Below are 27830 nucleotides of genomic sequence, written 5' to 3'. Positions count from 1 at the left end.
TAGCAGCCTTCACAGTGTGGCAAAAAATATGTAGCATTTATTTCAAAATAGCCTTGAGAGAACACTCAATATGACGGAGAGATTGAGTCGTTTGGAAGTTTATACAATTCTCAAAACCCTAGGCCAGAAGCAAATATGAAAAACACCGCCAGGTCTGCACGAAACACGCAGCACAGTCACAGTGAAAGCTGGAAGAGCGGCCTTTTAAAGTTTTTTTTAAAACAATTTTTGGGTAAACGTAATGGCCACACTTGCAGCCCACCCACTACGCCATAAATCATCATACTTTTTGTGTAGTGGGCAGAAATTCACATATGCCATTCTTCGTCATCCTTCAGGGAAGCGTGGTATCCGCTATACACTTCCAAGAAATTTTCTTGTAATTTTTCATGATGGGGCTGACGACGACAAAGAGTGATGCTTGGAGCTTTAGTAAAATGGGTTGGAGCACTCATTACGCAATTCACTTTGAGTGACGCCTGGTTGTTCCGTGGTTGTTTCAAAACGCTCCATTACTTATAGTAACGCGATTTCTTTGCCCACATCAAGCCTGCTTAGCGTCACTTCGGAATGAGGTTTAAAGCTCAGGCTTAGCTCAGTGGTAGAACACTGGGCTGGCACAAAGGGAACCCAGGTTGGAATCCCATCGTGTTAGTATAAACTAAGTTTTTTTCTTATATCACACGATAGGGGTTATGGACACCGGCGCTGGCGGCGGACAACTATGGCGCATGCAACGCTTGTTGTGATCTCATAGCAGCATGAAAAAAAAAGTGGCCTGCTTTATTTCATATTTGTGGGAAGTCCCAGTTTCGAACTCAACAACCAGCACCGAAAAACATGCAAAAGCCTTTTAGTTTGAGGGCTACATATTTTGGTCTTGAATAAATTTAGAGTGTTTGTTGAGCACTCTTTTCACCGGTATATAATATTTATGCTGAATTCTTTTTTCGTAGATTTGCAATGTTAGGCTATGATGGAACCTCAAAAATATCAACATGTACTGTAATATACTATTATTAGACTAGATCATTTGTTCTTCACCTGTGATAACTTTAATTTTATGTATTCTTATTTGTGACCAAACTTTCTTTTTTTACTTTCAAAATGAGGGTTTCAGTTTTTGTTTGATTTGTAGGGGTAAAGGAGTCTGTCATCTGTATGACTTATACCTTTTGCTTTTACAATTTTGCTCTCATCACTGTCTTCCGAGTCAGAGTTTGCGACTAGATATTCTTCAGGCAAACAAAATAAATCTAGAGATAGAATGCGTCCCCACCCGGCACCATGTCAAACCTTAAGCCTCTGTGTAGTACGGATATTTCTTTTGACAAGCGCTTCTTGACTAATATAGGTCTTTTAACCGAAATAGAAGCAGTTAGGAAATTCAGTTTTGCTTTGAAGCATCCGGACAATTACGTACACGGTCAAATGAATCAGAAGCTTTTATATTGTCTTTGAACAAAGGTACGGGTTGTTGTGGTATTTAAAGCAAGTTTCTATAAATCATCACGTGTTAGCAGGTGGTGTCCAGTACCATGCCCTTTTCTGAACCATAGGCTTGCTCGGTCGCCGTCCACCTTTACATGCATGGTTCTAACCTTTTTTCTGCGTTACTGTGTAGTTTACTGATGTGAGGTATTAGAACTGATTTTATGGCTTCAACATAATTATTCTCTTTTCTATATTACACTGAGAGAAACATTCAATTGGCCCCGCCGCAGTGGTCTAGTGGCTAAGGTACTCGGCTGCTGACCCGCAGGTCGCGGGTTCAAATTCCGGCTGCGGCGGCTGTATTTCCAATGGAGGCGGAAATGTTGTAGGCCCGTGTGCTCAGATTTGAGTGCACGTTAAAGAACCCCAGGTGGTCAAAATTTCCGGAGCCCTCCACTACGGCGTCTCTAATAATCAAATGGTGATTTTGGGACGTTAAACCCCACAAATCAATCAGAAACATTCAGTTGTTCAATTTTGTGGGCCGTTCTGCTGTCTAGTACCCCATATATCATATTTTATCAGATGCATAGTTGAATGCGTTGACGTTGTGTGTGCATATTTTGTGGCGCAGAACATGCCTGGAATGTGATTGGTCTCGGCGTCTACTCAAGCATCCTGATAGTTGTGCTGGTCATCTTGTGCCTGGTGTTGCTGGTTCTGGCAATTGTTGTGAATCGCTGGCGCAAGAAGCAAACGCTCAGAGGTGAGTTAAACAATACTCATTGCCGACATCACTGAGCTACAATGGGCACGTTGTTACTTTCTTTACTCCTATCCCATGTTTGCTTCAGCACTGCCCCAAGAGTTCATCGCAACGCGATTTAGCTGAATGCCCCTTTTCGCCGCCGTGAGCCGAAATGACAGCCTTCGGTCCTTCGTTTGTTGGTATGGTCGCACGCTGTATGAAAGAAACGATTCGACACGCGCACACCCCGACACGTGTGCTTGAACTAACCCCGGAAACTCACCACCACGCCCGGGGCTTGTCACAAAATTGTGACATATGACGGGGTTTCGCTCTGTCAACGTGTCAGCTGCTTGTTGAGAAAGCGCGCTGGTCTTAAATCATCCACAGACACTCACCCGGCCACGCGCCACCCCCTTCACATTCTTCCTTTTTCTATCGTTTTAAATTTTATTCATTTTTGCTTCTCAATCTCTACCCCTTTTGATTGTCTGCGCGCAAGAGCAGAGCGAAAGAAAATACCTGCATTTCGCAATACTCGGTCCTCATTCTTCGGTGCTCACAAATCTTTCTCGTTGAACTGGGCTGTCACGTGCCGTCACGAGTGTGGCTTTATATACCAAGTTCAGGATACTGTGAAACAATGACAAAGTTTTTCTTATCATATATTTCTTTCAGTGTCTCCACCTATAAGCACAATTTCCTGATTTCGTGTCTCCTGAACGCCCTTTCTGCCCTTTCCGCTCGCTTTCCATTAATCTGTTTCTTCGTACTTGTTACTACGTTTTGTTACTACTGTTACTAAGTTACTACTGTTATTACTAAGTTTTAGGTCTCTTGGAACATAAAAAAAGAGCAGGCACTAAACGAGCCACCTTTGTAAGGCGAGACAGGCCCTGTAACGCAGACGGGGGAAAACAGGGTTAGTAGATTAGTTTATTTTGCCGTTGCTACATGCGCACTGCTTTGGTTTACCGAAATAAGCGCCTTTAAAAGCGGATCTGTTAAAGCCGAGCATTTCTCCGAGACGCGGGACCTCAAGTGACCGTCATCATCATGATGATCTAGCACGCGGTCTCTTCATCATCTTGTTTGCTCCCAGTGCGCATGCGCTGTCTGGTCCGGAGTGGTATGCATAACTCTTATGGTTGAGAGAACAAGTAAACAAAGAAAGGAAAATGAACGAAAGAAGGAAATAAAGAAAGAGAAAGAAAAAAGACGTAAGTTCTTGGCAAAAAGGTTTCATCGCGAGGTGGGATACAAACCCACGTACCCCTGATTGGAAGGCAAGCATCGTAAGGTATTCAGGCACGCTAACAAAGCATTGCCTTGTATAGTCAAGCATATCAAGGGCGATGAAAAAGCGAAATCAGGAGGATGAATAGAGAAGTGAGAATGATGAGGAGAGAAACGAGGAGTGATGTGAAGAAGGTAAGGAAGATGTGTGCGTCGCAGTATCTGGGTATGTTCCAAGCAGCTCATATTAGTTACTGTATTAGTTACTGTAATAATACTGTACTACGCACAGTCGTGTGTAGTAAAGTACGGCAAGGGGAGTAAATAAGAAAGTGAGGATGAAGAAGAACGATGTAAGAATGAGTAGGAATAAACGAAGAGGGGCCACAGAAAGCGGGCGCGCACCACAGGAATGAAGATAAACGGGTGCAAGAAAAAGAAGATTCAGAAAGAAGTCAATTGGCGTTCTCCAGATGGTGGCGCCTGCTTGCCAATCTAAGTTGAGCCAACATTTTTGTGGGAAAAAGCAAGCTCCGCCGTTCTTTCAGGCTTGAAGCTGCCATAACTTAAAATCTTACCAAGCTGGGGACGTTTATATACGCTCTGGTAGGAGAACTTCAGACTCGTGTACCCGTTGTGACAAAGCGAACAAGAGCGTCTCAGAATCGGTTTCTCGCTTCTTTTACGAACAAAGATCAGCTAAAGTGTAATAGTAATAATAATATTTGAGGTTTTACGTCATGAAAGCACGATATGATTTAGAGACGTCGTAGTGGAGGGCCGCGGAAGATTTGACCATCTGACGTTCTTTAACGTGCATTGACGTCACACCGTAGACGGGCCTGTACCATTTAGCCTTCATTTAAATGTGACCGCCATTACCGGGATCGAACCCGCGACCTTCGGGTCAGCAGCCAAGCACCGTAACCGCTACGCCTCCGCGGTGGATCGAGATCAGCTAAAGGCGCAACTGGATATATAACTGACATCTAATGACGCGATGTGCTGAGTCCCATACTGATGATGAGTGCGAAAGGTTTTACTCATGACCGCTGCTTTCGTTACGCTACTTTTTCTGCAACATTTAGTCGCTGTGTTCCGTGTGTCGAGAATTATTGTGCAGTACAAAGCTATCTTTGCACCAACAATTCTGACACTACATTTGACACCTCAAATTCCAATCATTTCATTTTAGAACCATTAGCTAGTCAGACATAATTGGTCACGCAATGTACGATGGGTGACAGTTTAAAGTACTGATTTGCATTTTTTTTTAATTTTTTGTTTACACCCTCACATTAGGGCATACCTGCCCCTCACAATGTATTTTGTTATTTAACATGCTTGCTTTTTCCCGATGACGTGCTCGTCCACGCTGCTACTCAAGAGTCATGGTTCGCCCCGCCGCGTTGGTCTAGTGACTAAGGTACTCGGCTGCTGACCCGCAGGTCGCGGGATCAAATCCCTGCTGCGGTGGCTGCATTTCCGATGGAGGCAGAAATGTTGTAGGCCCGTGTGCTCAGGTTTGGGTGCACGTTAAAGAACCCCAGGTGGTCGAAATTTCCGGAGCCCTCCACTACGGCGTCTCTCATAATCAAACGGTGGTTTTGGGACGTTCAACCCCACATATCAATCAATCAAGAGCCATGGTTCAAATAGGACCACAAGTGATAACCTTCAGCTTACATGGAGAGAGAAAGCGAGAGAATGAATATTTATTTGAGCAAACGCATTGTGCGCCCAAGGTGAGCGGGCTCCTCATTCCATGTAGCCGCGGGCCTTCGCCGTCTCCCGCGCCCGTTGAACCATGCTGCACTGATTCTTGAGGCCCGGGTCTGATAACTAGGCCTCCAACTGCTCTTCAGTTAATGTAGTGGCTCCAGGGCTTTGTCTGCTTCCCCATATTATATGTACGAGTATTTGGTACAAGTATTTGGTTGGTGAGATGCGGTGAAGCAGCGTACCGTGAACGTGGGTGTTAGTTTGAAGCTTCCTGAGGGTTACTGCCTCTTCCCGAGTCAGTCTGCGGTGAGCTAGCGGATAAATTCATCTGTTTAGCATGTAGTGCTGCAGTATATCATAATAATTTTTAGGTTACTATTCATTCATTTTTATTTGGAAGAATATGAGAAGGTAAGCTACGTTATAGACGGCTATCCCAACATCATGACAGTAATGTACAAGATCAACACACAAAAAAGAAAAATTACAAATTAATTAAGTAAAAACTAATCAGAGGAAATAGTTTTCTTTTACAGACACTGCAGTACTTTGTCACTAGACAACTCATTTAAGGGTATATTGTACTGCCACTGAAACATTGTATTACTTATCTATTCTGCGGAGGGCTAACGTATTTTGATTGTACTTAACGTAACTTTTTCTGCACATTTACACTTGATGTCATTTTTCTATGAAGCTTCTGTGAATATCCTCATCTCCGAAGAACACGGTGCGTCTTTCTCTTCTAGTCTCTTCCCTATACGCTCGGAAGCACGTTTGTGGTGCCTTCGGCACCACAAAAAAAAAACAAAGTATTTTCAACGGCCACCCCAAACAAGTCTGTATATCGTCGGGATTTGTTCAAAGTTTCCTCTTCCTTTTTCCAATACCACGATCATCTTAGTGCCACAAAAGCGTTGAAGTTGATTGATGACTTAATCGAGGTGAGAAGGGAAAACAGCCACAAAGAGAAAAACGGATGTGCCTACCAAGTCTCACACTCCAAACCAGTTTTTCTTTTTCATTATCTACCCGTCTTTTTTTTTTCTTTTGTGTGCATTCTGACGCATTCGCCCATTGCTTGACGCCACGCGTGCTGCACGCTAATCATCCACTCTGAAGTACTTTTCATAATCAGCTGAAGCTTTTCTTTGTGGCAATTCTTGTTCTTTTTCTTTTGCTGCACCAAAGAAGCCGGAGGTCACAAAAAGACGTAAGTATTGAATTTCAGTATCACAGTCTTGTAATTTATCTGTGTTGGCTATTCTAATAGAAAATTTGCATTCATACTCAGCTGTTTAAGGAACTGTCGTTTAGTTGTAGTTCTGCCCCAACGTTAGCTGCCTCATTTGTCGGAGCGAGAAGTAACCTTAACCAAGTTTATTTTTGTTATGTACACTTACTTTGTGCCATCTCCTGTCTCATCCATGATTTGGTAGAGACGAGAAGGAAAAACAAAAAAAGGCAATTTGGTTCTCAAAACGAACACTTGGCTAAAAATAACATTTGTTATTGAACAAAAATAAATGGTGCAGTTTTGACATATAAAAATATAAAGCAATGTAATAATGCAGCAAAATGCAGTGAGAAATATGGCTTGAAGTTAAGATAATGTTTGTTCAAGAATTAAATCATTGTCTGCTCGTAGATTTTTACCAGGTCTGCATTGTTTCTTTGTGCAATCATGAGAAACGGTTCATAAAGTTATAACAAACTTAAGCATGAACGGATAACATTACTAGTGAGCATATTTCGACCTCTATCACTCATAATCTGGTCCCACTAAAAGTGTTCATTATCACCTGGAAACCAGGCATGTTTTGTTTGGTTTCTTGTATATAGCCAGCATTTAACCAGGACTTGATTGAGGGGACATGTCGATGACGCGTGCAACTATTGTGGGCATAACCGAGACGTTTGCGAGCGCGAAGTAGCCTACACGTCTTTTTGACTTGACGCATTTTCAAAGATTATATTGCTGTTTTTGTTTGTATAGCTTTGGAAACGTTTGCTGAATTTACCACCCACTTGTCTTCCTCCCGGAAATTACTGAAGAGAGTCAACTCTATTTTACTTAACGTACCACCGCAGCGGGATGCTTGCGTCCCGCTGCGTGGGCGTAACACTAGTAAGGTGCTATATATTTTCACTGCCTGTTCTTCAGATCTATTCATAAGCGCGTAAATAAAATTAGTTTTTTTTTACAAAATGCACTGGCAGATGGAGATTGCCCAAAATAAAGGAAACTGTCCAAGCGTACAAAGCCGACATCGCGATGTGTTTCTATTCACTTAGTCGACAGTAGGAAACTACACAGACTTGATTGTCCACTTCTCTTCATGCAGCGTAGTTTTCCTTCCGCGCAGCTTGTATTCAAAGCGTCCCATTCAGTATACATGTTCCAGTGACGTAGTCTTCTTTAGATCTTTGCATTTTTAGAAAATTGAATGTGTCTTCCTCGCTTTCTTTCACCAGACGGAGTCGAAATAGGCTCACCGTTAAAGTAGCTGTGGACACACACGCATGATTAGCCTTCCTGAATGTTAAGCATGCTTATGAAAGCGCAGGCAGAGAATTTTTACGTATTATGAAGACATATGTGGTGATGTTTAAAGCTGTATAAAAATAGAAACTCGAGCGAGTTGTAGGCGTTTATCTTTAGTTGAAGCAGTGCGCATTGGACGCGGACGAAGAAACGCAGCACCGAACAGCCCATTTTCTGCGCAGGTGCTTTGATCAGTGCCCGTTCTGTGCTCTCTGTTATGCTTACAGCTGCTCGTGAAAATTCGTAGGACGTCTGGCACACAAAACTAGCAACACAAAGAACCATGATGGCAGATTAGCGACTGCCCCAAGTTTATGATTTCTCTATTCTGTCCTTCACACTTTATTCTAAGCACAAAGAAGGATAAATTACCTGAAATTAAAAAAAAAATAATCAGCAGATCACACGTACCTGCGAATCGACGTTCTGCGAACCATGCGGAGGGAAGGTGACCGTGTTGAAATTTTTTTTTCATTGAGTGACACGTCATGACATGATGTGTCGCTCAATGAAAAAAAAAATTGCCTACAAATGTTACAAATGTTGCACGCACAGACATATGTTGAAGCGTTACAGATGTTTATATAACCAGTTGTTTGTACTTGCCCAACGATGCCAACTGGAATATGCGTATTAGCAACAACAGAAGCTGATATGAAGCGCTGATGCTCGCGAGGATAGTAGCACTGAACGCTGCTACATAAATCAAATTCAGCGTATGACACCTATCTACAATTGACGTTAACCCGGCGTGGCGGCTGTATTAAAATAGTATACATTTGTAATGTTTATAAAAATTGGGTAGGCATCACTACAACCCCTATAAGCGTTTCATGACGATTAGCGTCTATTTGAGAAATAGTTCCGAAACCTGGTGTAGCTCTGTGGTAAAATGCTTCAATGCCCCGCAGAATGCTTGTTTTCAATGACAGCTGGGACCCTGACATTTAATTTTTGCATTCGTTGGGTCGACGCTAACGATGTCGGGTATTTCTTAACGCTCGCGCTTCAAAATGACCCATGTGTGTTCTCGTCGTTCCTGGGTAGATACCAAGGGTTAATCACCTGTGGCGCATGCCCATACCAGCGGCACATAACCACCCGTGGGTATGTGCTACTGTTTAGCTGGAACTGTTTGACGACATACGCGACGGGATTGTGACATAATGTCTTGACCAGCGTGTCATATTCGTCAAATCATCTTATTTTGGTTCATGCCCAGTTAAGGAGGTGACCACGAGAGCACCCAAACGTAAGCGGCTAGATAGATAGATACGCTCAAAGTCACCGAAGTTCACTAAGAAATGCTTCGCATTTAAAATATATCTTGCATCGGCAATAGGCAGGAAGTTCCACAGGTGGCTGCTGTACTATAGTTAATGCAACAAGATGACATAGTAGTTTCAGTGGATAATCTCGGCGATTAAGAGACACTGCGAATGCATATGCCGATCAGGCAGCACGTCTATGGGCCGTACTTTAGCACAGAAAAAAGATGAAATTACCATAACTCATGAGGTACCTCAAGCTAATTATATTATTATTATTATTATTATTATTATTATTATTATTATTATTATTATTATTATTATTATTATTATTATTATTATTATTATTATTATTATTATTATTATTATTATTATTGCTGTTCTTGTTGTAGTATCGTACGAGAGCACAATTTAATTGTAATACAGTCTGTAGTGGTGGGCTGTGGAAATTTCGTCCATCTTGTGTTCTTTACCGCGCACCAACATCGCTCAGGACACGAGCCTCCAGGCGGAAACGAACCCGCGACCTGTTGGTTCAGCAACCGAGTACCATAATATCTCTACCACCGAGTCGGACAACCCCAAAAGCAAAGCGCGAACATTGAATGGAGGAAGAACCATTAAATAAAGAAGCGAAAAACGGGGTTAGTAAGAGTGCACAAACTTACCGCCGTCCTGAGAAAGACATTGGAAAAAACAGGATTGGTTAATTGTAGATAGTGGAATGATATGTTCAAAGATGAGGCAAATGAAGAACTACAAATTTAGCAAGAAATCACTTAGAAGGGGCGATATTTGCGCACAATAACACGAGGATAAATGTACCTTCAACTTTTTAAGGCACGAGCTGGCCGCCTGATGAAAAGAGCATTCCAAAGCAGCAAATGTCCTGAGACAACAAGGCTGTTTCCACTTTCCGGAATTCAAAGGAAGTGGAAGCATTAACTGATTAGCGATGTACATAAGTGAGAGACAGTCAAAGCATTCGAGAAAAAAAAACAGGGGAATAGACAGACAGAGACACGGTCACTACTGGCCCAGATAACCCTGCAACATAGAGGTAGGTTTTAATGAAAGAAAAGGTTAGTGAGGGATAGGCAAAATACGGCGGTAAAAAAGTTGGAGCAAATGTTTTTGCTCGTGTGAACTATAGGTGGTTATTTGCCACCGTCTCGTTTCTGTCGAACAAATAATTTATCATCACAGCATCAACAACATAGCCAACATGAGGAAAAAAGAAACATGCTTCTAGGTAGCAGCTTGGCATGTTGTTTGCCCATCGATATGGATGACCACCGAAAGCGTCATGACGTCTGCTCTCATTTGTATGCACCTTAACGACATAAAACTAGCTTAAGAGCGTAAGGCACGTAGGATTCCCGCTCCCACTCATCTGCGCAAACGTACCCCAGATCATTGAAAAAGCGAACCTGTGAAAGCGCTTGCGAGGAGGGAAAGGTAAAAAAAAAAAACAGGAGGGATAGCCGGTGCTTAGATATGCTGGCTACTGTGTCGAAAAAAAGAGTTAAAAAATCAAAGACAATGGAAGGAAATACAAAGAACAACGAAGAGAGAAAAAAAGTGTGCATGCTACAAATGATGTTTAGTGCACAATACTCCTCAAGGCCTGTCCGACAACAGATACCCTACCGACAACAGATACCACTTCATCCGGCAATGTTCGTCGGTAGGAAACCACTTTTCACACATAAATCGTTGTTAGCTTTTTTGAGATAAGTTCGTACTTTTCATATCATATACCCGGGCATTCCGAAGCACGACCTCTCCAGAGAGGTCTCCGCTGCGGTGGCTACACTCAACAAAGCACTTGCCTCTCGGCCCTCTGACGCAAGGGTGTGAACTATCGAGGCACTTGTGCTAATGCCATACATGTCCACCATGGTTTTATTATTTCAAATTTTCGTCATCAATTAACACCACACACTTTTCATGGGATGGTTATGATTTTATTACTTGTATGATTTTACCCGCTTTAGGGCGAAGAATTTTAAGGCCCTTATACAGCCGCCAATCACAATCATTGTCCACATCTCTTGTCCCATAAACTGGCGCTCTTGGCCATCAAATGGCCCTCACGCCACAAAGCACCAAACATCATCATCACCAAGGCCTGTCTCTGAGGTCCTATCTATTCTCAAGCCGCACTACCTCCCCGTACCTGGCAGAAGGTCTTGGTCGTTCGCCCCTCTCACTGAAACAGCCAGTGAGAGAGAAGCGGGAAGCCACCACCCATGTTCGGTGTGCTCATGCGGCTCGAGGGTACACATGGCCCAACCCTTGTGGGGTCTCAAAATGGAGAGCGCCATGCTCTTGGAGTGAACGGACACAGTAGACGCGGTCGGAACGAACCAAACAACACACATTTATTTTACTATATAGTTTTAGAATGATAATATTGTCAGCTGAATCAATATGCATCAATTGTGACCAACACACTAGAACAAGTTTACTCACTATTACAAAACATCAGCAACAGAAACACACACACAAGGTGGCTTCGCTAACGCCTGACTCAAAACGCGGGCCAACTGCAGACTGCCCGTGGAGCCACCCACCGCAGACCCACAGTTAGAGACAACCGTTCGCACCAACCGCCACCTGCCAAAGAGACCCGCTCATCCCCCGCAGGGGTGTCTGCGCAAGCAGGCGTTTGGTGTGTAGCGACACCACGGACCCCAACGCTTAGCCGAGCGTGGCTGAGCCGTTTCCGGGGAAAAGGGGATCTAAGGATTGAGCCGACGCCGGGTGATAGGACCTTTAAGGCCTCCCCCCCGCCCCCCCCCCCCCGGCAGAGGCAACACACCCCTTTGGCCCTGGCTTCACGTAGACGGCACCCATGGGCTGACCCACCCAGGAAAAACCGGCAGTCGCCCTTTTCTATTTCTTTCTCTCCCCATACCTTCGTCTTTCTCTCAATTTTAATCTTTCCTGTCCTCTCTTCTCTTCAATTACGTCTAAATTTTCTGGCGGCAAAGGTTAACCTGGTGTACAGTTTCCAACCTTGGGTATGTTATATCGGGTTATAGTAGCTTCGTACAACTGGCGTCTGTGATGCCTGCGGGTTTTCATAGCGTCCCCGTGTTGGGCTCGATGGTGAGAGGCTGGCCTTGCTACCGAAAGCAATAATTTTTATTGTTTCAACCTCTTTTCCACATCTTCCCAATTGCTCTCTTTTTAAAAGAGAGCGCATCAATGTAAACTTACAGTTTCGTGCAAAGAACACTGAAAATTTCCCACATTTCCACATCATCCGCACCGAATGTCCCGACACAACAGAAAGATCAGTGTCACCTATTTTAGTCTCAAAGTGTTTTACAGACACCTTTGGACCTGATTACAAAGGCACAACAATGACCAGTGAAGACATTCTTCTAAAAGCTAAGCAGAAGGCCCAATATGTCAAGTTAAACTCTCTAACACCTTCTGGCACAACTCCTATATTTATAACAGCCCAACATTCCTTGAAAACAGTCCGTGGTGTGATATCCAACAGTGGCCTCCAAAATCTCAGAGAGGCTGAACTTCTTGATGTATTAAAATATCAGAATGTCATCCAAGTGCAAAAAATCAAAATTAGGCGCAATGACCATGAAGTACCAACAAAGCACTTAATCCTCACCTTTAATACTGCCACACTCCCAGAACATATCCAGGCAGACTACATAAAGATGTGCGTCCGACCATATATACGTAACCCTCGCAGGTGCTTCAAGTGTCAGAAGTTTGGCCACAGCTCACCGAGCTGCTGTGGCCGCGTGTCATGTGCAAAATGTGGGTTTCAAAAAAATATGAAGTCGAGAAGTGCACCTCTGATCCACACTGTTCTAACTGGGACGCAGATCACCGTGGTTGCTCTCGCTCTTGCCCTGCGTGTAACAGAGAGAAGGAGATGATAACACTAAAGGTCTACGAAAATATCTCATACAAAGAAGCACGAAACAGACTTTCATTGGTCATTGGCACAGCGGTACACGAGCAACCTGTACCCCCCGCAGCATCATCCACTCCTACAGCGGAATTAGTCCGTGGTGCTCCGCCGCCAACAAGCATGCAGGCCTCTGGGTCTTCAGTTCCGGGGCCATCTGCCAAGGCAGAGAGCCCTAAGTCTCTCACACCCACACGCTGACACCACGAGCGGGCGTCCAGCGTCTCTGCCGAGACGATGGACAACGAAAAGTCTATCGGCGTCTCAGACGTCGAAAGATCGGCGTGACTCTAAGAAGCTTGCCAAAAAGGAAAAAAACCCACGTATTAGGGGGCCTAAAACAGCCTTCTAAGCTAAAGTTGTCTACTTCGACGCACAGCACAAAACCTCACTCAAACTGATGGCTACACAAATAATGCACTGAAACGCTAGGGGTCTTCTCTACAATCTCGATGACGATACAGAACTTTTACATAAGCACAATCCCAAGGTGCTGTGCATCCAAGAGACACATCTGAAGCCACCACGAACAAACTCTCTATCACACTATGCTATGTTTCGCAAGGTCCGGGATGAGGCAACTGTTTTGTCCGGTGGTGTAGGTATAATAGTAGAACAATTTGTGCCTTCCCAACCTCTTAAGGCTGGTGCACACCGGCGACTAGCAGCAGTCACGCGTCCATTCGCGACTGGCGACCAAAAAGCGACTGATGTTCACATCGGCAGCAGCTGCATGCGAGCGAAGTCGCAAAACTGGAGAGCCACGTCCGGATCTCGTTATCAGCGAGAACTCTGGAGAACGGTGCCGATCAGCTGATCGCCGACAGCTGAGTTAGCGGAGCAAACGAGCGCGCTGCATTTATTGTTTTCGTCTGTTTTCGCACAGCATTCCCAACAGCGTCAAAGATTTCGATTCAAGCGAAGAACAAGAGAATGTCATGGTGCTGGTGCGCTGTACCGTGGTGTCAGCGCTGGCAGCACAGATGCTTCCAAAGAAAAAAAAAAGCTGGTGGTGGGTGTGACCGACCCTTCAATCGCGAGAGTTTGTCGGCCATGCAAGAGGCCTACATCCCAAGCTGCGCTGAGACAACGAGGAGTATTTCCGAGAGTTGTACGTATTCAGAAACGCTCTTAAATTTATCTTGACTTGCCACAGCCTCCATTGCAGCACAAATGCGTGTTGAACGTGGCGTCCTAAGTTGTTGCCAAGGCGTGAAGCACAAACGCGTTCCAAACACGCTGCACCGAAGGCGGTGACAAGTCAAGCTCAAGACAAAAAAAAACGATTCTGAATACGGGAGAAAGTTAGTGCACAATTTATTTTCTCTTTACATTGATGGTGTTAAGCTACTTACGAATGCCGCCACGTAAATTCGACACTTTGCTTGAGCTGCTGCGCCCCGCCACCTCCAAGCCAAGTATTCCGTGGTTACCATGGTGCCACACACCTAGATGAACGCACTCGTTTGTATCTGGTGGCAAGAGGCCAGCCCAATTAAAAAAAACAAAAATTTAGCATCGGTGCTTGGTTCCAGCCTCGCGACTGCACTCGCACGACTGTAAAATCGGTCAGGAAGTGACTACTAAAGCAGTCGCTTTGCGACCGTGTGCGACCGTTCGCGACTATTTGCGACCAGTCGCAAATGGTCGCGCGACCACTGCTAGTCGCCGATGTGCACCAGCTTTTATTCTTCAGACGGCACTCGAAGCAGTGTCAGTCGACGTCATTTTATTTAACAAATAAGTCAACGTGTGCTCACTATACATACTACCAAACTACAAACTCTATCGCACAGATTTCTCTCACCTCATTGATCAGCTGCTGGCACCCTACATTGTTGTTGGTGATTTCAATGCTCACAGCACTCTATGGGAGGGACGCTCACTGCAATGCGGGAGGCCGACTGATTACTCCTGTGTTCCTGAGCATGCCTCTTCCATAAAAAAAGCATGCTTATCACAACATTCACCACAAGTGATATTCTTCGATAGACTTGACATCTCTCTCTTCACAGAGTAAGAATGGAATGCAGTCAAGAATCCGTACGGCAGTGACCACTTTCCTGCTATGTTGACAACATCACATGACTTTCCTCCTCATATTCCCAAATAGAATATAGCATCCGCTGACTGGGAGAAGTTTAAGAAATCAACTTTATTGCAAATCGTGACATCAATTGCGCAGTAGCATTCTTCAGTGCATTTATTCTTGACGCTGCTGAAAAATGTATCCCGCAAACAAATGGTCACCCGTGTCAACGACGTGTTCCCTAGTGGAACGAGGACTGTAGGGATGCGCGTAAGAAACAAAAAAAAAAGCCTGGGGCATCCTGCACGCCGATATCCGAATGCAGAAAACCTTGTGGAATTTTAAAAAGTGAAATCACTGGGTAGGTTCCTTTCTAGCATTCACTCCTACACCCATGAAAAGAAAATCTGGAGTGGCCTCAAAAGTTTTAAGGGGCAGCAAACACACCGCCTGCCTTTGGTGAGTCATGGAAACACACTAGAGCACCAGGCCATCAGCCATGGCAAGCACTTTGAGCGCATTTCCAGTTCCGTGCATTACTCAAGATCTTTCTTAAAATATAAAGAAATGACAGAACGCAGAACTGAGTCGAAGTCGAAGTGTAAAGTCGAAGTGTAAGTCGAAGTGTAAAACAAACGAACAATATAAAACTCTATTTAATATTGCCGAACTTAGGGCGGCCTTGAATGCATGGCACAGCACAGCACCGGAACCCGACAAAACTGTGGATGACATGCTCAAACAGCTTCAGGATGACACGGAGATCACTTTACTTGCCCTCTAAAATACTATCTGGGCTGCCGGGTACCTGCCATTCACCTGGATTGAGGCCATTGTTGTTCCCATTTTAAAGGAAGGCGTGGACCCCTCTTCAGCTACCCCTCTTCAGCTACAAGTTACCGTCCAATAGCCCTTACAAGCTACTTGTGCAACGTGTTCGAGAAAATAATAAACAAAATACTTATGCATTTTCTAGAAACCAACAATTGCTTGACGCTTTTCAGTGTGATTTTAGAGAGGGCCGGTCTACTTCGGGCCTTCTCGTACGCATTGAAGCATATATATCCGCCATGCGTTTTTCCACAAACAGTACTGTCTCTGTGTGTTTCTCGATGTGGAAAAAGCAAACAACACCACATGACGCAACGGCATCCTTAGAGATCTGTCAGACATCGCTATTCATGGCAATATGTTGAATATAGTAAAGAGCTACTTATTCGAGCAAACATTTCGTGTTCGTTTTGGGAATGTCTTATTAAGGCCAATTATTCGGGAAATGGGAGTACCACAAAGTGATGTCGTGAGTTGCATCCTTTTTATTATAAAAATAAACTCATTACGACTCTGAATTCCACATACCACTTTCTATTCCACATATGTAGATGATATCTAGGTAGGCTTTAGGTCATGTAATCTTACAGAGTGTGGGGGGCATGTTCAGCTTTATCTGAACAAAGTGTCTAAGTGGGCTGACGGAAATGGGTTCAGGTTAAATCCAGAAAAGAGCACCTGTGTACTCTTTTCTTGAAAGATATGCCTTCACCCAAATCCTGAAATTGACTTGCATGGCCAGCGGTTACCTGTAGAGGCCGAGCATAAATTTCTAGGCCTTATTCTAAATTATAAACTCGCATATACATCCCACATCAAGTATATTAAAAATAAGTCTGTAAGAAAAATGATCATTCTGAAAGTTCTCTCAATCACATCGTGGAGGAGTGACCGAAATGGTTTGATCAATCTCTATAAAAGCCTCATACGCACGCGCCTGAGTTATGGGGCAATAATATACCATTCTGCCACTCCAAGTGTATTGAAAATGCTTGACCCGGTCCACCATTCGGGCATCCATTTGTCTACGGGTGCTCTTCGCACTATTTTCGTAGAGAGTTTGTATGTCGAGTACAATGAGTGGCCATATTGCACTTGCAAAGAGCGAACATGCCTTTTATATAATATTTAAAAATGAATTCAGACAAATAATCGCTTCCCACACAACTATCAATGACTTGTCGCGTTGTACGCTTTTCGAGAGCCCTCCTTCATTTCAACAGGCCTACTCACTTCGTGTGAGGAGCCTCACTGAAGAAACTGGTGTGCCACTTCTTGAACACCGTCTGATGGCTCCCCCGCCACGTCTGCCGCCGTGGCAGTGGCAGCCTCTACACTGTGATACCTCCTTTGTAGAAGCTGCGAAGCAAGCGCCTACATGTACACACTCATTTTCTCGAACTGCGGCACAAATACAATTGCCCTGAATTCTTTACGGATGCTTCTAAGTCTCATAGTGGAGTGTCCTATGCTGCCGTTGGTTTATCCTTTTCAGATTCTGGCATTCTCCACCCTAATTCAAGAACATCCACAGCAGAAGCCTACGCAATACTTGTGGCTGCTAAACACATAGAGAAATTCAAATTGTAACGTGCGGTAATATTCGCTGACTCTCTGAGCGTGATAAAAGCATTGAAAACCCTAAAAATATAGAAAATCCTTTATTTTTGATGTTTTACTCTTTTTTATGCAAGATTTACTCCCTCAAAAAACAAGTTGTATTTTGCTGGGTGTCAGGACACTGTGAAAACCGGGAAAATGTGTTGGCAGACCAATTGGCCGCCTCAGCTCACGACAACGCTAACAAATACATCTATGGCTGTCGCTGCGTTAGAACTAAAACACCTCTTAAAACAACAGCTGAGGGCATGTTGGCAGCTTTCATGAGATAAGCAAACATGAAATAAATTACATGTTATCAAACCGAGCATTGTAACTTGGCCGCCAGTATCAAGATCATGCCACATTCAAGTAACACAAGGCTATATACAAATAGGACACGCCCACAGCACTCATTCATACCGCTTTTGTCCGGTGGTGATCCTCCCGTGTGTGACAGATGCGGTGACCCACTCAGCCTGCTTCATATTTTAATTAAATGCAACGAATTGGATGCTCTTAGACAAGAACATTTCCTGCTTCTCCACTGACATTAAATACCACTTCATTCGTCAATGTTCATATGTAAAGAGCCACTTATGAAGTAAAAATCATTGCTCGCATTTTTAAGAAGTATAAATGTCCCGCCGGGTTGGCCTAGTGGCTAAGATAAAAAAGGTGGCCTAGTGGCTAAGATACAGCCTAGGGCTAAGGCTGCTGACCCGCAGGTCACGGGATTGAATCCCGGCTGCGGCGGCTGCATTTTCGATGAAGGCGAAAGTGCTGTAGGCCCGTGTTCTCAGATTTGGGTACACGTTAAAAACCCCAGGCAGTCAAAATTTATGGAGCCTTCCAATACGGCGTCTCTCATAATCATATGGTGGTTTTGCAACGTTAAACCCCACATATCAAAATAAGAGATATAAATAGTTTTTACGTCATCTTTCCAGGCAATCCGTAGCTCGACTTACGAGTGGAAGTTGCTGCTGTGGTAACTACAATAAAAAGCAACTGCCTCGTGCCCATTGAACACAAGGGTTGTTGATAAGGCATTCGTGCTGCTATCCATCTATGATTTTATTACTACAATCACTTGTCATTCAGTCTCACTCCAAGCGTCACGTCATTCTCCTGATTTAATTATCTATGTGTTTATCCGCTTTATGGGGCAGAATTTTAGGCCACTATACAGTCACGTAGCATTATCATAGTCCGCATACCTACACACCTTCGTAATACACCAACAAATTTTACAATTTTTGCTATTTTTCATGGCACTATTTGGCCAAACATAGCTCTTAATAAAAATAATAATAATAATAATAATAAAGACTCGCTCAACTCTTCCGTGCCGCCACCATGGCTTGCCGCCAGGCGTCCCTGGCGGCGCCACCGTTCTAATCACGATGATGATGGTGGTGACGAACGCTCGCGAGCACCACGCCACCTACCGCTCGGTAATTGTGAACCCAAAATGCGTCCAATGCGCGAAACACATGAGCCACGAGGCAAAAACCACTTAACAGGGGGCGTTAGCGGCCCCACACTCTAAATTTCCTCAAGCCACACAAGAATGTGTTCAACGCTTTGTGCGCCAAGGACTGTCTCGGTGATCCTCCAAGAACTCTTCTTCCGGTGGTCCTCCGAGAAACTTTAGACAAAAGTTCATTTCAAAGTGTAACCAAGCTTGTTTCAGAGTTTTTTCTTCTTTAAGCGAATAGCTTGCAGTTCAGAACGAAAGAATGTTGAAATAGGACGCTTATACTTTCTGCCATTCTTTGCAGATGCCTTGCTACGATCGACAGTAACGCAACTGTTCGAAAGGAAGCTTATGACGCAGCTGACGAAGAAGTTTCGGTGCTGGATATTAAAGGTATGTATTATTTTTTTTAGCGTAGCGCATACCTTAAGCTCCCCTCTTTTAAATAACGATAGCACATAGAACAGATGTACACATCTGATGCCTCAAAAGAAAAGCTTTCTCCGCTTTGTGAAGTAAGAATTCACTAGACGTTAGATGAAACAAACATTTCCACAGAACATCAACAGCCTGCTTCACTGTAAAAATAAAAACAATTAGATTTAAAGAGGAACGTTTACTGCCATCTATATTGCTAATTTGGGACTGCACTAGCTTTGGAATATTATTAGCGTGTTGCGTTAATTTGCCCCTAAAGAAACCTTGTAGTTATAGCGACTTAATCAGGGTTGGAGGGAAGAATTTCATCGAGGTCGAGCTTCCAACACCCTGCGTATGGCGCAAATGTATGGTGGACTATAAAAGAAAGTGGGACGTGAAAACACGAAACAACAAAACTAACTGGACTACACAAACACCATTAGCGGCCTCTGTGCTCTTTGTTTCTTTTCGTGGTGTTCCTCTATCTACACCTTAGCTTATTTCTCGATGAGTCGCGACTAGTTTATATTTTGCTCGATCTATGCATGATGCATGCATCTGTGTGTGAATGCGACGAGTAGTTACTGTACGATTGTGTGAGGAGGAAATGAGTAACTTCAATTTACTCCGAACGTTTTCTTCTTTAGCTTCAGTGGTTTACATTACCCTCTTGAGCATAGCCACCTAATCAATCACGAGTGAACGTCTTCAGCCCGACCTCCATGCTTCATTGCGTATAAGATGCATCTGAAATTGCGCTAACTGATATTTATGTAAGGATAGTCCCCACTTATGCCAATAAAATGATTAAACAGCAATGCGGCAAACACAGCAGCACGCGCACACTCTCAACAAGTGCTGCTCTCAGGGAGCTCCTGTGAATTTGTCTTTTCCCCTCGTTGGGGGACTCTTTCTATTTTTGGACACGCATCATGGTTCCCGTTTACATACCTAAAATGGTTTACGACTATTATACAGGCTCTATATTCGCAACATTTGATGCGACAATTGTCTCTCGAGTCGTCGCGGTTATAGTCTACCAGTGTGCTCATGCCCTATTCTACTCTATGGCCGGTGTGCTCATGCCCTACTCTATCCTGTGTCTTACCCAGGGCTGCCAACTCCATCAAGCGGGCCATTCGGTTCCAACCATGACGAAGGCGTGTCTTATGTTCGAGAGACCGCATCCATCGCTGGACACCTGCCCTGCCACACGACCGACATGTACTACACGCTACCGCAGCTACACAGCCGCCACAACGGCATACGGTTGCAGAACTTCTCTCGTGAGGTGATGTGAGTGCTGCAGAGAGAGGTCGTCCACATGGGTCTCGCTGAACTCCAGGAGGTGGTCGGCTTCGGGAGGGCATCTGCAAGCAGATGCCACCTTTTCCCCTACCAATTAATGGCCCACTGTACCAGCTGATGACCCGAAAGCAGTTGCTGGAAAGCGAGATGTTCTTTGACCGGCGCATCACAGAGTGGTCAGGATTTAACATGCTTCACGGGCAGCTTTGGGAGCAGATGGTGAAAATTCCCTGTATAACCAATGTACTACTCCCATTTTTTAACGGCTTCAAACTGAACTTGTCCGACTTCACAGCATACAACCTAGGCCGACTGCTGCAATTCACGCAAAGCCACGAAGCTAACAACTTCCCTCTATTAGGTCGCGTCAGCCTCATCTTGACAGGCCAAGAGGACATCCTGCCACTAGGCCTACAGCGAGTGTCTAGTGATTGCGCCCTAGGAGTCTCACTCAGCGACTTTGAATGTATTCTCCCTGGAGCGAGCCGAGCTTGGCCTTGAACTCGGTGGGACCGGACTGAAGACACTGGCTTCGTGTCTGTTTCACCTGTACGCTGCAGGCGCCAGTGCTGAGAGCCAGGTTTTAGGAGACCTGGAGTTGAAAGATCTGCTCACATGGATCCCGCCACATCAACTGTCGTTTATGAAAGACACCACTTTCGAGGGGGTTCTGCGACTCAAGGTCTCCCTTAACACACTGAAAGTGCCAAGAAGGGGCAATCTCCTCAGCTTCGGCGAAACGGCTTGGCACTGACTGAAATGCTTCTTCAAGTTTGTCAGCTGAGTGACGCCTTTGAAGGAGATTGCTTCTTGAAACTTCCTCATGCTCCAAGAACTTGAGCTGAACGGAGTGGAGTTCATGTGAAACATTGGACTGGGATCATTTATGACATAGTTTCACGCCTGGTATAAATATTATCCAGGGAATAAAGCACAACCTAGGCTGCTCCATTTTCTAAAATATTGACTGATGTCTTGAACTGTGGGAAAACTTCCTTTTATATTTAAATTGGGAGGTTATCAGTGGTCTTTAAGAGAGTTCCTACGCTTCGGTATACGCTGGTCAATATTCTTGCTAGGAGATTCCTGTGCACCTATTGCGCAAGCATGTAGAGCTGTTTGGAGGCGAGTCAGGTAATATCTGTGCGCGGGTGTTTATGAGAAGGCGGTTTATTTGAGTCGTCTTTTTAGCAGATAACTCTAACAGATCTTACGGTCTGATGTTATCCGTCTTTAAACTTGAATTTTGGTTTTCTCTGCTAAAAGTGAACTTACAAAAATGACAGTTATGGCATTAGAGTTCACAGTGTGGAGAGTAAGTACAGCGGGAAAGAACACACGGAACAACGCTACAAACAAAGTGGAGCGCTGACTTCACGCATAACTTTATTGTGAAAAACAGAATTTATGAAAACAACAGCATGTGATAAAAAACACCCCCTATCCAAAAACTCGAAGCTGACATAAGCAACCACTCGAAACCAATAAATCAGGGACAAGAATTGCTTGCTCTTGACACTAAAGTTCAGTTGGGAGTCAGCGCTCGTCTGCATTCATATCGTGGTCCCGTGTCTTCCCTTGCGCTGTATTTACCCTAAAAAATAAAATACAGACGAGCTCGTACCCCAACTTTGCTTCAAAGTGCAGTTTGTCAATTAAAAAAATTATTCTGTTATCATTAGTGTCCGTTTAAGTGTGTGGTGAATCCCTGCAACTCTGCTCTTATTTAACGAGTTGCAAAAATTTTAACGGCACTCTCTCTGTTCATGAGAAAACAAGTTCCATTAAAGTATGCCTAGCAGTCTAAATTATATGGAGCCCGGAACTACAGCATCTCGCAAACATTGACTCGCTTCGGCACATTAAAGCTCATGAAACGGAACCAAACCGTTTTCGCGCTGCTTACAACTTCGTTCGAGGCACAAACATTACCTTGTTATTATAATAGAAGAAAATTAAACAATGAATGTTTCTATTGTTACAAGATTGTCTGAAATATATACAGGATGTATTTACTGACTATGCAACAGGCACAGTCGAAAGCGTCGAAGTGGCTGACCAACACAATCATCCGACAGCCTTGTTCTTGTTCTTGTTCACCTGTTGCCGGCGACGCATACCCACTGTGGGGGATTGGGCAAGAGTTGAGTGATTTTATGAAATTATGTGCAGTTTTAGAATAATGGAGCTTGTATAATAAAACGATTACAGATTGCCAAGGAAGTCATGGTGCTTTATCTAATATATATACTTATTTAAATTAAAAAGAGAAAAACTTTTTTCTTAAAAAAGCGATACCCTGACTTTTTATACGTATATACGGTTATAGACACGTTTGGATAATAACCTGATTACTTATTCAACCGATTAGTTTTTTTAATGTAGTTCCTGACAACCGCGCATACCTTCGCACTGGAGAACACAGAAATATAGGCTCTAAAAGACAAAATTAGAGGCAAAGACAAATCCATACCCATATCAGGTAAACGTATTTCTCCCTAATGCAGTAAACCGACTGCAAGTGGCGTGTGTCGGCACATTTTAAAACTTTGACTAAATAGCTGGGGCGCACTGTTTATCCTCGTGTAAAAGCTGACGCCGCATCCGAGATAATAGAAGAAGAAGGGTGTTTCAATCACAAGAGAAAAGGCTTCTTTATTTGACTTCTGAGTGTCTGTATTTTTGTATCGATACCTCGAGAAAATGTATTTGCATCTTAGTAGTGAAATACATTTAAAATTTATCAAGTATAACGCGATACTGCACAGGACACGGGTATCTCGTTGCTGTTTCCTTTTTCGTAAATAAGGTGATCTGTTTTCGTAAGAAGCAACAAAAGATCTTTAAGCTGAGCCAAGCAAAGGCACGCGGCTGTCGAAGAGTGGCGGGGAAGGGTTTCTCAACCCACAGAATGGCTCATAGGCCAGAGCACCCAATGTCGCGACGGCAGATTTGCCCAAGCAGTAATTTTATGCTCTACCGACGAAGTCGTGGTCTCTCTAAGCAGCTCTCTTTTTCGAGTGCCATGAAATTTCGCGATTCTAGTGAGACCGAACAGATGTTGTCTAAAAGAAAGTCTATTTGAGAAGTTACATGCTGTTGCTTGAGCGAATTTTAACGGAACCTCCTCATAAAGGCAGGTCTAGTGTCTAGAATAAATGTATACTTTTTCCTAATTCCGTCGTGTTCGTTATTGATTGAAGCAGAAGACTTGATTTGAAAGTTTTAATGAAGTGAAATATAATTACATCGTTATCTTGTACCCAATTAATGTCATTTTTCTGCATCAACCTTCCCGAAATCAATAAAGTATTCTAGTATTAGTATTGTTGTATTTGTATTCCGGAACATTTTTTTGTATTTTTGTTTAGGAGTTTCGAAACTATCCCTTTACGACAGAGACTTATGTATCTCAGTATTTGCTTTAGGATTCTAGTGCATGTATACGAAATCTGCATTCCGGACTTGTTTACTGTGTATTTGGCCCAGCCTTGTTGCCAGCCAAGTATTCTACCACAGAGCCACGCCTGTACTCGAAACTACTTCGGAAAAACATATGTTCCGGTGACGTCGATTGTGGTTCCGCAGTTCACAATCCGACTTTGACATAATGTAACAACCTTTACATACATATTCTTATATAACTCAGCACAATATAGCAATGTGTTGCTGAATCTTTTAGGGATACACCCACTACCACAATATTTATTCTTATTTATTTATTTATTCATTTATTTACTTACCCTCATGGTTTTCACATTACAAAGGGAGGGGCATGTTAAATGTCATAAATGGGAAACAACACTGTATCAATGAATAGAAGAGCAAAATTTCAATTCACAGAAATATACAAAAATAGATTACATATCAACTACGTCAACAAAAAACAACGTAGCAGTAGTGATATTGGGAATAGTGCACGGTCAAGAACCAAAGCGAAGCACAGCAACCAACAAACACCGGAGAGAGAAAAGAAAGGCAAGATATATATATATATATAAATATATATATATATATATATATATATATATATATATATATATATATATATATATATATATATATATATATATATATATATATATATATATATATATATATATATATATATATATACATATTAAAGGTAAATAGCTGACCGACCCATTACGGGGAAACCCCTTTCTTTATGCACGCCGTCACGGACCCTCCCGGCACCGCGGCGACAATCTTGGGTGGCCCGACACACGTCAAGAACTGAACAGCACGTCATATGAACCGTATGTGGATGTTGACGGACAGTTGGCTTCGTTCTCAGTGTTGACAGTGGTTCTTCCTCTTTTTTACTTTCTTTCTTTTCTTTCTTTTTCTTTTCCGTCTTTTTTCTCCCCCCCCCTTTTTTTCCTTTTTCTAGTTCCCTCTCACTCTCGCAAACATTTTTCAAGGCGAGAGGGACGCGGCAGCAACGAAGTTTGGAAGCTCATGTTAGTATAACTCATCCCCTGATGAAGGAAGGACCCCTCCTGAAACTGTTGGGAAATAAATATATTTATCCTTGTTGACAACGCTGCCGTTGTGCCATATCTCATATATATATATATATCTTTTGAAGGTCGCAGGTTCAGATCCTGGCCACGGCAAGTTATCTTTTCACCCACATTCTTACTTCACATTTACCTTCTAATTTGGTCTAATAAACTCCTCTATACTTTCCTTGGCATTATTGTCTGTTACATTTTATTACCATGGTGTCAAAACACAGAAAAACGAGCGCTTAAGCATCCACTTCTTTCCCTTATTCATTACCGTGGGTCTCGTATTGCAGACTTGGTGCGTTATGTTGTATACAAAGGACTATTGGTCAGCTGCTAGTTCGTAATAAGTTCACGTGCTACGTGACGCCTCACAGGCTTATAAAACAGTGTGCCACACTCGCCGCCATGGCTACAGAAGCGGCTGACCGACCCTCCCACGTTTAAATTCACATATATACCCAATTAAGTGGCTGAGAGGATATCCGCCATTGAAGCTCAGGGGTAGAGCATCGAATGCGTTATTCGAAGGCCGCAGGGCCTGTTTCTGCCCATGGCAAGTTATCTTTTCACCCACGTTTCTTTCTTCACATTTACCTGACCATTTGGTCTAATAGGCTTTCGTATACTTTTCTTGGCATTTTTGTCTGTTAGAGTTCAATAATACGGAAAAACGAGCCCTTATGTATCCAGTTCTTTCCTATATATCTATATATATATATATAAATATTTATATATATATATATATATATATATATATATATATATATATATATATATATATATATATATATATATATTAATGTATATATATATGGGAAGGAACTGTATACCTAAAGGCTTGTTTTCCCGTGTTTTGACACAATATTAATGAGATATAACAGGCAATAATGCCGAGGAATGTATATAAAAGTTATTATAACCAATGTAATGTAAGTAAGAAGAAACAAAATTGGGTGAAAAAATGACTTGCCGTGAGGAGAACGCTCTGATAAGGTATTTTCTCAACCACTTTTCTTGCTTTTTATTTACATTACAATGGTTCTAATAACTTCTCTAGTATATATATATATCCCAGCTGACGAGTGAGGTAGGTTTGGTACGCCACTGCAACGTAGTAAAGAAAGGGGACCGGTAAGGCTAGAGAGAGGGGCCCCTCACTTTTTTGAACTGGCGGGCCCTCCATGCTGTTAATCTGCATTGGGTTCGGCCATAAGCTTTCATCGTCATCAGTCACGTGATGTGGTTGGTCTCACCTCAAAAGAGATGACCGCGATAACCAAGCAAAAACTGCGGAATGCCTTTCACACTATCACGTGGTTCACAGCATAGTAGTGCGCAAAGGGGGGGGGAGCAGGGAAGGGCACCCTGCTCCTAGTAAGCTGAGAGGGTGGTGCAAAGTCAGCCCTACACATTGATATAATAGGGACGGGGACGGTGACTCGGTGTTAGGGTGGGCGCAGTGTCAGCCCCATACATTCACATAATAGGGAGGGGGACGCTGCGACGAAATGTATCTGAGGGTGCATCCTACGCACGCCTATTGAACCAATGTTCAGTCCACCGTACATGAAGATTATTGCACCAGCCTCGACCAAGAACTGCCATGGTGCCATATCCTAGAATAATGAGTGATATGTGGGGTTTAACGTCCGAAAACCACGATATGATTATGAGAGACGCCGTAGTGGAGGGCTCCGGAAATTTCGACTACCTGGGGTTGTTTAACGGCACCCGGATCTGAGCACACGGGCCTACAACATTTTCGCCTCCATCGGATATGCAGCCGCTGAAGCCGGGAAGCAAACGCGCGACCTGCGGGTCAGCAGCCGAGAACCTTAGCCACTAGACCACCGCGGCGGGGCGATATCCTAGAATACTTTCTCGAGAAGAGGCTACATGGTATCACGAAAGCTTCAATCGCCGTCTTGCTGTTCCTTAAGCTGGGATCTCCCTTTCTAATGGCAGTGCCAAACATGGTCGTCGGCCGCATTTCATTCGGGGAGTGCAAACCAGTGTTGCTTCGCGGATGGGGGAAGAAGAGAGCACCGCTGTACCTGTAGCCTAGGTGATGTCATGTGTTGGTGTGGCTTGAGAAGGGGGGGGAGGGGAAGCAAGTGCTCCTTTTGCACCCCCCTGCTATACCCATGATGATGATGATGATGATGATGATGATGCTATACCTATGGTGCCAAGCACTAGCTCTAACACATATTTTCCAGCTATTTAGTAATCACCTGTGGAGATAAGAGCCCATTAAAATACACGCGATCGCAACGAATGGGTTGCTCGAAATAGGAAGAATGTAGAGTTCGTTGTAGGGGCGATTATTGTAGTAAGGAACAGCCAACGAAACAAAAGAAAATGCGCAATCTTGATTTTCACCGTTCCGAAGCGTGGCGCTTGCCGCTGGGATGTTATGGAGGGTCGAAGGTCGTGGGATAGCCTTGCCATTGCGTGAATTGTACTTAGATCCCAGCAAAACCAACCCAATGGAACTATAGTTCATGACCAAGCAGGAGGTTTAACGTTCCGCGATGGTCCCGATGAGCTATACAATCCCGGTTGTGAGCATATTTCGACCCACTACTCTCTTCTCATGAAATAGTGGGACGCTACGAGCTTGGCCACCGGAAATTCTCGCTTCCGCACTGAAAGCTGACTAGACCTCAACTTCACGCTGAGAATGTTACAAACTGGATGTTTCGCTTAGAGAGGAACGCTTCGTCGCTTTCCTCCAAACATCGACCCAC

At 43.7% G+C, this 27830-nt stretch overlaps 1 protein-coding gene across 1 annotated transcript in view; it reads left to right on the top strand.

Moving 5' to 3' along the window:
* Window positions 1–22785, top strand: part of LOC142775088 (synaptogenesis protein syg-2-like) — a 244640-nt gene extending 221855 nt beyond the window's left edge. Inside the window, exons 9-12 of the mRNA XM_075876409.1 lie at window positions 2069–2200; window positions 6332–6353; window positions 19143–19231; window positions 20371–22785. Of these exons, the coding sequence (XP_075732524.1) occupies window positions 2069–2200; window positions 6332–6353; window positions 19143–19231; window positions 20371–20558 (431 nt within the window). The 3' untranslated portion in view covers window positions 20559–22785. The remainder of the gene's footprint in view (window positions 1–2068; window positions 2201–6331; window positions 6354–19142; window positions 19232–20370) is intronic.
* Window positions 22786–27830: the final 5045 nt, after the last annotated feature.

This window comes from Rhipicephalus microplus, chromosome X (genome assembly GCF_043290135.1).
Source record: "Rhipicephalus microplus isolate Deutch F79 chromosome X, USDA_Rmic, whole genome shotgun sequence".
Lineage (NCBI taxonomy): Eukaryota > Metazoa > Arthropoda > Arachnida > Ixodida > Ixodidae > Rhipicephalus > Rhipicephalus microplus.
Note: the sequence above shows the minus strand (reverse complement) of the source record. Positions and strands in the feature narration are given on the sequence as shown.